At 33.1% G+C, this 11,728-nt stretch overlaps 2 protein-coding genes across 3 annotated transcripts; one reads left to right on the top strand and one right to left on the bottom strand.

The window, feature by feature from the left end:
- The first annotated feature begins 3,330 nt into the window (after positions 1–3,330).
- Positions 3,331–9,033, top strand: LOC127092053 (uncharacterized). 2 transcript variants are annotated; one of them, XM_051030835.1, is made up of 4 exons: positions 3,331–3,848; positions 7,928–8,156; positions 8,382–8,506; positions 8,641–9,033. In XM_051030835.1, the coding sequence occupies exons 1-4, from the start codon at positions 3,486–3,488 to the stop codon at positions 8,725–8,727; spliced, it is 804 nt and encodes a 267-aa protein (XP_050886792.1). In that variant the 5' UTR covers positions 3,331–3,485; the 3' UTR covers positions 8,728–9,033. The 2 variants fall into 2 exon arrangements, with proteins under 2 accessions (XP_050886792.1, XP_050886791.1); XM_051030834.1 differs by having other exon boundaries at positions 7,913–8,156.
- Positions 9,034–9,728: 695 nt separating this feature from the next.
- Positions 9,729–11,728, bottom strand: LOC127092052 (uncharacterized). Its single transcript, XM_051030833.1, has 2 exons — positions 11,457–11,728; positions 9,729–11,118 (listed from the first exon to the last, which is right to left on the bottom strand). Exon 2 carries the CDS (start codon positions 11,079–11,081, stop codon positions 10,038–10,040), a length of 1,044 nt encoding a protein of 347 aa, XP_050886790.1. The 5' UTR covers positions 11,082–11,118; positions 11,457–11,728; the 3' UTR covers positions 9,729–10,037.

Here is an 11,728-nt window from a genome sequence, read left to right as displayed (position 1 = left end):
CCATCAATGGCAAAAAAGTTCATATGCATAAACATGATGAATCAAACATGAATTCAGTCACAACCAATCAATTAATCAACATAATCAATCATAAATTCAAATTTGAACACAACAATAACACATCCAAAACATAATTATATAACCCTAATGAGAGCAATGTCCTATTTTCTCTATCCTATCATGCAATACACCCATAGTGAAAGCCCTTTCTCCCAATTTACCTTAGATTTCCAGTAATGACTTAATTTGTGGGTGTGTTTGTCTAATATGTTGGGGTCAATGGTTTGAAACTTGTTGACTTCAATATTTTTAATTCAAACAATTAATCTTTTACTTTAAATTCAACAATTTTGGTCCTTCTATAATTTTTCATAGAAAATCGATGAGATTTTCGTTTTTAACTTATAATTGTATATATAAACTTTTTCAATAGATTTACATACGATAATTTGTTATGTTTCATCAAATACTTGTTATTTAAAAAATAAAAACATTGTTAATATTAAGTGAAAAAGTATGAAAGATGATCTAAACTCTTTGAATTTAAAATAGGGGATCAATTTCATGAAATAGATAAAATAGGGAGATCAAAACTATAATTAAGCTTAATTTACTATGTAAAATAAATATTGAGAAATTTATTATAATTATTTTTTAATTTTTAAATAAAATTATTTGTAATACTATAAATATTGGTAATGATTTTTTATTCAAATTATCATTGTCACTTCATTAAAAATAAAATTTGTATCCTAACCATTATTGTTACATGTGCAAAAAGAGATAAAGGCCAAATAAGAGTAAAATTGAGAATTTTTTTTTGAAATAATCAACTTTTTCAAATTATATATCAAAATAATCATGTTTACCACACTAACAATGTTTCAAGAGGAGACGTCAACCCTTATAAAATGTGGGAGCATGTGCCATTGCAATTGATGCATGCATGTAAAATGTAAAAGCATGTGTCACTGCAATTGGTGCATACATGTAAAATATAGGAGTATGCGTCATTGCAATTGACGCATGCATGTAAAATATAAGAGCATGCATCACTGCAATTGACACATGCATGTATAAAATTAAAGGAGTGGTAGCATGCATGTGGCGAATAACCATGCATACACCACTTTTAGTGGCGCCTGAGTATCATTTGATCAATGCATGCGGCATAGCAAATGACGCATTGGTTCAATTTTTTTTAAAAGTGAATATATTATAAATATTTTGAAATTGTGATTATTTTCATATTATTCTTGAAAAAATGATTATTTAAAAAAAATCTAAAACGGAAGGATCAAAAAAGAAAATTAAAAAATTAAAAAAGTTAAAATGTCAGCCACTTTTGAAACAATTTCAAATTAAAAGAAAATTATTCAAATAACCTACTTTTTTTTAAAAAATAAATATCAAAATTAATTTATTTTTCTAATTATTTCTCAAAGTAATTCAGTTTAATATATATATATATATATATATATATATATATATATATATATATAATATAATATAATATAAATGAATTGTTAATCCAATTGACGACGGTGTACAACACATAAAAGAAAACGTCAATCTAATTGTTGATATTGTACAAACATTTAGAAGAGATAGTGCATTCTCTCTTCTATGTGTCTAGGTGTTATATACTGTAGTTAATTGAATTGGCGTCTCAATTTTTGAGAATATTTTTGTTTAAAAATATATCATTTTAAGAAATAAATGAAAAAATTGATTAATTTAAATATTTATTTAAAAAATAAGTTATTTAGGTAAAAGATTCCAAATTTCTCAATTAATAATTGATTATATTTACTTAAACTACTATTATTATTTCTATTTTTATTTTTTTTAGTGTGTAATGTAATCAAACACGTGTGAAGCATAGGATAATACACCTGTAAAATAAATCTTCTAATTGTGCAAACAGTATAAAAGTGCGGGCATTGTGCATGATTTGAGTCGGTAGCCGAAAAATGGCACCTAAACCACACATTATTTTATTTTATTTTGATCCGTAGATTTATATTAATTTTTATTAATTTATTTAAGGGCTAATAATACTAGTCATTGTTTTGTACACGGACAACCACATCGTGTCAACTACAAAACCTATTTTCCATTTTGTCGACTCTATTGGACATCTCATCCTCCTTTACTTTTTGTTTTGTTTGAAAAGGTAAAATAATATCAAAATTATAAATTCATTTTAGAAAATTAATTTTCCTATTTTAAATTTAAATATATCTTTTTTTTATATTTAAGTTTGATAATATATCTATTTTAAATAATCTATCATTGGTTAAATATGAACAATTATCATATAAAATATTAATGAATTTTAAAGGTAAATATATAAATTATATGTTGTTAAAATATAGACACATTATTATATCATCAATTTTTAATGAAAAAATGAAAAAATAATTAATCTGAATTTTTTAAAAATAAAGATATAAGCTATATAACAATAAAAATGAGTATACCATTCATTTTTTATACGTGAAAAGAGATAAAAATGCTTAAATTTGAAATAAGAACATTAATATCATGAATCAAATAGAAATAGAATAAAAAGAAAAAAATAATTAACAACATAAGATTTTTAAAATAAAATTATATATTAATAAATTAAAAAAATTAAAAAATTAAAAATCAATTAAATAATTTATAAAAAAAAATCAAAAACACTACTAAATAAGTAAAGAATTAATTTTGTTTGATAAATTAAATAATAATAAAACTATCAAATAACAAAAATATTATATTTAATCTTAAAAATTTATAATAACTATTTTTAATGTTTAAATTGGAATATTATTTTTAAATAATTTAATTATTTAACCTAATATTGAATTCTTTATTTTTTTATTTATATATATATGTAAATTCTTATCTTTTATATATTTTTTAGGACTAATACTTGTTCTAGTTCTATCCATTTCTAATTCTAATTATATTAAGATAATAATGTTGAATAAATATTAAATAAATTAATTTAAATTAATATATTTTGCTTCTTATATTATATTTTCAAAAACACTTACAAACTTTATAAATTCATTTCTTGTATAATGAGGTGGCATCCCTACATGTACCATGAATATCACTTTGTAAAATTAAGTGAATTCAATTAAATTCTATATGTTCAAAATATCATACACTTTTTCCCTTTTTCACGAAATAAAACACGTTTTCCAAAAAATAATACCGACTCACTCACTTTTTGTGTTATAATACAAACCGTCTGATATTAATCAAACGGCCTAGATTCATGCAAGTGCACCTAATCCCTATTCAAAAGAGACGTAGGTGAGTGGCGAGTCTCATGACCGGTGAGGTTGTTGAAGAAGCCGCAATAGCAAACTCATCACATGGATGAGTTTTTGCTATTTGCACCACCCATTCCCACGAACCCGGAACTCTGACACATTTTTATATTTATGTTTCTCTGAATCTAAAAACCCCAACACCCTGAAACCAAAAACATGAGCGGTATTGTTCTCAAGAACCGCTCTAAGGTTTCCCATTTCATCATGTTGCAGAGACAATCAATGTTCATAAACCATTCCTGTAATCCAATCAGAGTTCATTCTTTTCTCTGCAACAACCTTCACTCTAAACCTTACTTTCGATTACCGGATTTTGTTAAGAAACCCAAACAATATGAAAATTTTCCGTCTTTGTTTTCCTCTTCATTTTGTTCTTCTTCTTCGTCTTCTTCTTCAACAGCTTCTGTTTCGAAAGTTGGTTTTGTAGGTTGGTATTTGGGGATGATTAAGTCACACCCTATTCTCACCAAAAGTGTTACTTCTGCACTCATTTATACCGCTGCTGATTTATCCTCCCAGGTACTACTACTACTACCCTTTTCATGCTTTATTTATCTACTTTGAGTTTTGTTTTTCATAGTGCATTTGTTGATTTGGGTTGAGAAGAGCAATTTTTAGTTGAGTTGATGTTGTAATTTCTGACTTGGTGTTTTGTTTTATCCTTTCTTGTAAAAGTTCTATGTTTTATGATGTGGTTTCTAATGGTGCATTTGTCTTTTGTTGTTTAGTCCTAGGATACTCTATTTCTAATCTTTTATTTACTTTTAGAGCATTATTGGTTTTTTTAGATGCGATGATTCTATTTGTTGTGTGAATGAATGTTTCATTGGCTGTGACATGATGTGTGGATTGAGAGTTGTAGTCATCTAGCATCAATCATGGGAATGGACTGGAAGAGGAGAGATCCGGCAAGAAATTTTGATGCAACCAACAATTATTCTATTTTGTTGTTCTGTATTAAGATGGTGGAAAATAGATTTAGGTGATTTGTGCACGTAGAGAGAAGCCCCGTAAATCCTATGGTAAGGAAATTATATCATATGGAGATGAGTCAAATCTCTAAGATGTAGAGGAAGATCTAGAAAAACTTTAACGGAAGTTATTAAGAAAAATTTTGAGATTAACAATTTAGATAAAAGCATGGTCCTGGATAGATATTATGACAGAAGTTTTCCATGTAGCCGACCCCACTTAGTGGGAGAAGGCGTGATTGTTGTTGTTGTTATGCATTAACCTGTGTCTCCTTGTCATTACATATTAAACCTGTGTTAACTCTTACCATATCCAGGTAGAGAGAGTAGTTAAAATCAAGATTTTACTTAGGATTAGTAACATGGATTGTAAGATCCTATAAAATCTATGAAATAGCATAAGTGGGAAAAACTCTTTGAATTGCAAGCTGACAGAAGGAGAAAGCAAGCTAACAGAAGCTTCCATGTGAGATGTCTGAGAACCCAAATTCTTTTGAAAGAATACAGCCACATATTATTGAAGTTCAAAAATGGGCTAAGGTTTACATTTAGCACATTAAAATGTTAATGATCTCAACTACTTCCGTCACCCGACCCATAAACTCAAATGACTTGATTTTCTCACCAATCTCACGAGTAACATCTACAATCCCGTGTGATCCTGCTAAACTGTGATTATACCTAGGAACAGGATCACCTTTTAAAATCTCAAGATCGTGATTTTGACAACCGTGTGTATGAGTTTACCAAATATAAAATGATATTAATTAAAACTACAAATGGTATCAGGATTAACTCTAAGTTTCCATTATTCCAACTCCATAATAAAGGAAATCATAAGGATAAAGTGCCGAAGCACATGTCTTACTCAAAATGACCAAAACATAAGTGCATACTGTGGGAAAAATTTAAATGAGCTACAAATATTCATGATCTTGAAAGTTATACAGCATTAAACATACACAACTGTACATGGACAAATAAAAAAGATCAGAAACAAAGATGGGATGGCTCTTTTTTGTGTGGAGAAGACAACACCTTATTCACACAATACAGGGCAAGCATCTAAAATGGTCAGGCTTGTGCTTTGGGATGCATCAAAATGTTGGAGGGTGGAGGTCGTCCAGTGCAAAAGTGTATGGACACGTTTGTGCGATGCAGCAGGGTTTCGTGAGTAAACTTGATCTCTGGACAGTGAGTGTTGTTGATTGATGGATTGCAAAAGAAAGTAAACAATAGCTTGGGAAGCTTTGGAAGCATTGTGAATAAACAGAAATGCAGAAGCCCTGTGTTGAAATGCCTTCTTTTTGCATGTTTTCTGTCCTGATTTTACATTTTCATCAGACTCGCTCTCGTGATTTTGTGTGAGTTCAAACAAGTCCACACGAGTTCAACTATGTTGGATGAGAGATGTGTTTATATGCAATTCAACATGATTTTCCTACATAGAAGAAGCTCGTGAGTTTGACATCCATGCTTGTGGTATATTTTTGTTAAAAAGTTGTGTTAAAAATTAAATCACTGTTTGGACTATTTCCTAAAATAAATGATTTATTAGTGATTAATGATACGATTTGTAGATGCAGTTTATAGTTTGTCTTCCTACATAGAGTCAGTGTGTATATTTTTTCAATATTTGGACAATACTGGAAGTGAATTCCTTTTTGTTTTCTCCTCCACCAAGCTACACATTGGACTAGGTGAACCATGGCTGTCGTTTGCTTCTGATAGATAGATCCTCAATTGTTGATTTGTTGTCTATTTAGTTTATACTAGTATTACGTCGTTCCCATTAGGTGCCAAAGTTTTGTTAATTTTCTATGTTGTATGAGATAAGGCCTGTAAAAGTGTTTATAGCTGGAGACCGTTAGTGAAAGGCCTCCCATCGTGACAGCAGTTACGAAATGGGTCAGCAGTTAGCGGTTATTGTTTTTTATGTACTTATAGCTTGGAGTTTATGACAGAGGCAGGGCATTGACTTATTTGGCAATAGATTGTTGGGAGAGACTAGGCTCACTATTTCCCACTGCTTAGTAGAAGTTGCACTCATTCTCCATCTCTATTGTATTTTATTTTCTCCCTCTGTAACAAATCTCTGGTGGAAGATAATTCTCGGAGTTTGATCAATAACAGAAAATGAAAATGAAAGCAGTAATCAATCCCAGATAGCGGAGCGGAGAAGCCGACTCCAAAAGTGGGATAGCGGGATGACCGCTACTTGGTATAGATCTTTTACGGATTACATATATAATATTATACATATTTCATGTAAAATATTATATAAATACATAGAAAAATAAAAAATACAAAAAACAAAAGTATATCCAGAGACCAAATAAGAGTAAGAAAAATCAGAGTAGAAAAGAAGGTAAGAAAATGATTAAAAAAAGAGGGAAAGGAAAGAAGGAAATGGGATGAGGGAAAAACAGGGAAAAGGAAGAAGGAAAAGAAAGGAAAGGAAAAAAAAACAGGGGAAAAGAGAGGAATTTGAAGGAAGAGAAGACGGTGGCGGTGTAGGTTGGAAGAAAGAGAGGACGGCGACGCACTGATGAAGGAAGGAGAAGAGTTTTTCTTTTTTCTTGTGAAAGTTGCGAAGATCCTTTGGAACCAAATTTGGGCTACAGTACACTGCAAAATGACACAATAGGGTAAATAGGGTATATCGGTGTCAAAACGGATAGCGGGTTTTAACCCGCTCCGGGCCGGGAAGCGCTCTGCTCCTGCAAACTCACCTATCGCGCCTGCGATCTCAAACTGAGAAGCGATCTGCTTTCTCGCAGCAGCCAGCCTCCGCGCCGTGCCGCTCTCCCAGGATAGCGTGCATTCCCTGGGATTGATAACATTGGTTTTATACGAGTGTCTAATGTAGGCATCTCTCACGTTACAAGTCAGTTATATACGAATAAATTAGACTCAGCCCAAATTTTAAGGTCTCAAAGTCTATCCGCGATCTGTTGGGTCACTTGGCTCATGGTCCATATGTTCTGTTTTGGACGTGAGGCTAGTTTGTTTAGACTCCCACATTGGATGAGATATGAAAGACAACCCTGCATGTAGAAGTCGGATTTGTATGGTTGAGTTCTAAATTCTAAGATACTACAATCATGAACAATAACCTAGAACTTATAAGTAGGAACATAAGCTCAAATGGAGTATGCTTTTAAATTAGTGTTGTTTAAAAATAATTTCATTCAGTAAAAAAAATCAGAGAGAGAAATATAAAGTTGTTAAATAATCAATATCAATATATTTAGCCCCACATACTGCCTAGTTCTTCTGTTGTCATATGTTTTAGATGTGCCGGCAGTGACACAAGATTTTGAAGGTTCGTGTATTTTGAACATAATATGATGAAAAATATTGTTACACCCTTTAAGGTACACAGGTGACCTTTTTGAGGAGCCTCAGGGTTCATTCCCTCTCAAATTCTTCCAATGCATACATTGTGTATGCTTCTTGTGCAGACTCGGCTAATTCTTGAGTTTTTTAGTTAAATAGATAGCATTATCTGATTTTCATTAAGTGGCTTCACATGGTTTGATATTGCATACTTCATGCTCATTATATTGTTTCTCTCATACTCGAATGATATTTAATATTCAACTCCTTCAGACTATTGAGCGTCAGACTATTGAGTGGCAACCATCAAAATCCTATGATTTTATAAGGACTTTACGCATGGCGGGATATGGATTGATCATTTTAGGACCAACACTACATTTCTGGTTCAATTTTGTGTCAAAGCTTTTCCCAAAGAGGGATCTTTTCTCTACATTGAAAAAAATGGTCATGGGCCAGACACTTTATGGACCTGCCATGACTGTTATTTTCTTCTCCTCGAATGCTGGTGTGCAAGGTATAGCCAATTTTCTTAGCTTATTACATGATTTTCCTTTGCTTCTCTTTTTCTATTTTTACTGGGGAGGTTTGTTTATCCTTTAATTAGTTTGTGTCTGAATTCCAAATTATAATGCATACTAGAATAGATTGCTATACAAAATGACGAAGTTCCACAAAACCTTTGTGCCACCCTTTACTATTTTAAGTTTACGAGTGCTTAACAGTTTCTCTTTGTTGTCAGGTGAAAACGGTAAAGAGATTGTTGCCCGTTTAAAGCGTGACTTGCTTCCTACATTGTTAAATGGAGTCATGTACTGGCCCATATGTGATTTTATTACTTTTAGATTCATTCCTGTCCATTTACAGGTATGTTTTAATTTCTCCTCAACATTTCTCATCATACAGCTTCCACTATAAATAGGCAAATGATTTTCACTATATATTGTGCCACGAACTCTGGTTGTTTACTGATAATTTTCTGTATCTGTTATTTTCTACAGCCACTAGTCAGCAATTCATTTGCGTACTTGTGGACCATTTATATGACCTATATGGCAGGCCTAGAGAAAGCCGAGACAACTAGTTGATCATCGTCGCTAGTTCATGACTGAGATTTGGACTGACTAATACTCTTACAGTTTATCTGGAAGCTGCAGTGCAATATACAAACAAATCTTTTGGGTGTCTGCCGAGAATTCTGATCTCACAGTATGGCTACACTACTACTAATCAGGACCCACGGTTGAAACCTTTTTTAGTTTTTACATTTGTTCCTCAATTGTATTGTTTGTTTCTTATATGAATAGACCAATTTGTAGAACAGCAGAAGCTCTTATAGAGTTTCTGTTACTGAAATTTATATTTATTTATCAGAAGACATTTTTTAGTCATAATTTCAAGACTCATTTCAAGGTTGTTCTATCATTTGATTTGATGAGATTAAATCAGTATTAATAATAAATGAAGCATATGTATTGTTGTTAGCCAAGAGAAATCTAGTACAGTACAATTAAGATTTTATACTATGTAGATGTAAGATTTTAAAAACAAAACTTGTCAGGAGCCATTTTTTGCAAATCTCATTAGTCAACAATCTTGGTTGGATCCTAACTGGTCCATAAACCACTCCAAAATCTGTCCCGTGACCGCCTGCAACCCGTGAAACCTTTCTGGAGCGCCAGGTCCCTATTTCGTTCTGCTACTAATCTCAGGCTCCGCACCACCCCTCTCGACCGCGATTACGCCGCTAATGGCCACCATTGACTATCTAAATTATTTAGATAAAAAGAACTGTATGCCAGAGTGAAATAGATTTCATAATTAAACAACAGCATATGATATACTAAACTTGCTCAAATCAAATCCTTGCCAGGTTATCCTTATCATGTTCGCATTTGAATTCTATGTAGTCGAATAATAGTAGATGTATTTTCAAACCAATTTTGTAAAGTCGGAATGAGTCATCCTAAATTTGTTCACTTAGTTGATCAGGCCACAGTTGAGATTTAACACTCAGAATTCAACACAGCTTTGTTTCAATGAAAATTACATGAATTAAAACAAGTAAACAAGGAAAATAAACAAAACGTTTAACAATCACAACTAGATATTATTGAACAATGGTGTTACATTCATGATACAATGAACTTCTTAATCCTACTCAGAGGTTCCAGTCTCTTGTATTGACATGACCTACTCCCTAACAATTATCAAAATCTATCTAAAATGCTGTGGCTTATTCTGTATCGGCACATTTTGTGACTTTTGGAACTGACAAAAATTTGAAGTAAAAACAGTTCAATTTTGAAGTATACCACAACTGCAAGCTGCCTACCAACCCCTGCCTACCTTATGATTTCATCTGCAACTAAATTCTGATCTACTAAGGACAGAGTCTTCATTCTTCCGAAGCACGTATACAAATCTTCTCAAGCTGTGTGGGCCAATCTGATCCAAGAGCTTGTGGATTTAATTCCATTGCAACACAAAAATCCAAGAGAGATGCATCAGATGATTGTGTTGCTGTTTGCATATATCTTCTGGGTAGCAGCATATTCGAATCAGTTACAGACTGCCCATTTCGCTGTCTTCGGTGCTCATTTCCGAATCTCGACCCAGATGAACCCATGGAGGATTCAATCAACCTCTTCATATAAGAATCCAGTGCATTGTTCAATAGATTTACACAATCCACTGTCACAGTTAAACCCTCCTTCTCCAACTTTTGCTCCAAACGACTCCTCAGTGATGAGGTGTCGGGGAGATATCCATTGCCGAAACAGGTCTCCGGAGGATACTTTCTGCATGATGGTGCACTAGAAAGAGCTTTACGCCCATAACCGAAATTCATTGATATCCCAAGGGGAGCTGTAACCGGGCTCTTACTTTGAATGCTTGGGCTTCCAGCTATCTGTTCAACCTCTTCTCCATCTTCCACAGAAATGGGAGGCCTACTGCCAAGGGAATTCAGCTCCGTTGCACTCTGCTGCTCGGGAGTCTTATAAATCAAATGTTTAGATGCAAGACTTTGGGGTTGGCAGCCCTTAAGCGCCGCTTCATAGGTAGCCAAAGAACCACCCCTGCGTAGGGAAGGCGGAAACGCATCCCCGTACCGCATTTGAATCGGGCTGATCTGCTGCTGGTTTGGATCTTTTGCATTTAAGACACTCCTTGTTTTTGCAGACCCTCTAACAGGCGGGACTTTAGACAAACAGACATTCTTGAGAATCGCCTTAATGAGTTGATTATGAAGAGGGATATTTTCCTTCCCAATTGTCATGATGCAAATCTTATCAAACTCGGTCTTGCTGATCTTTGAACTAACCAATTTTCCAAGCTGATCAAAGTACTTGTTAGCTCTCTGATTACCAACCTTCCGTAGAATAAGAGCTTTCAGCTCCAACGTGTTTATTCGAGTATAGTTTCGTTTGGGTACCGTCATTTTCTTCGACCTTCTCACAATAACTTCACTTCGACAACTGGCAAATCAAAATCTTAGATTCTCCAACAAAAAAAAAACCTCCAAATGATCCCAAAAAAAAGCATAAACCCTAAATCCTAAACGGCGTCTCTATCTGTAATTCATCTAGTTCTCAATCAGAAATCATCGTCAAATTCAACAATTCATTGACTAGAAATGATAATTCAGTTGACAATTGGTGAAAAATGAAGATCAAAACACGAGTTTGACCCAAATTGAGCAACAAACAGAATTGAGAATTGTAAGTTACGATTATCAAAGAAGAAACAAAACCCATTCAGGATTTCGAAGAAAGTAAAGAAATTCAATGAAGTTAGAAGAGAGCAAGGATCGTACCAGAATGGATCGCCAACAATGAAGAATTGAGTATGAAGTTGAAGCTGAGATGTTCTGTCTGAATGCCCCAATTGCTATTTTGGTGCAGCGTGTGTCTGAAACAAGAAGAGATCAGAGAGACCAAACCCTAACTAAGATGGATTCATGTAAGACTAAGGAACCAAAATCCCATTCTCAACCTTGGTCTTTTTTCTTGTGTTAAACCACTCTTTTTCTCTCTCCCTATCCAAAATACAATAAATTTGGGGCATTTTACATTGTATGTCTAATAT

This window comes from Lathyrus oleraceus, chromosome 6 (assembly GCF_024323335.1).
Source record: "Lathyrus oleraceus cultivar Zhongwan6 chromosome 6, CAAS_Psat_ZW6_1.0, whole genome shotgun sequence".
NCBI classification, from domain to species: Eukaryota; Viridiplantae; Streptophyta; class Magnoliopsida; order Fabales; family Fabaceae; genus Lathyrus; species Lathyrus oleraceus.
This window is presented reverse-complemented; position numbering and strand designations above follow the sequence as displayed.

What these genes read in the sequence shown, in the direction of transcription:
- LOC127092053 (XM_051030834.1), top strand. Translation starts at nt 3,486, where the DNA reads ATGAGCGGTATTGTTCTCAAGAACCGCTCTAAGGTTTCCCATTTCATC. An exon ending in CTGCTGATTTATCCTCCCAG is followed by an intron (nt 3,849 to 7,912) that starts GTACTACTACTA and finishes CAACTCCTTCAG; the next exon opens with ACTATTGAGCGTCAGACTAT. An exon ending in CTCGAATGCTGGTGTGCAAG is followed by an intron (nt 8,157 to 8,381) that starts GTATAGCCAATT and finishes CTTTGTTGTCAG; the next exon opens with GTGAAAACGGTAAAGAGATT.
- LOC127092052 (XM_051030833.1), bottom strand. Translation starts at nt 11,081, where the DNA reads ATGACGGTACCCAAACGAAACTATACTCGAATAAACACGTTGGAGCTG.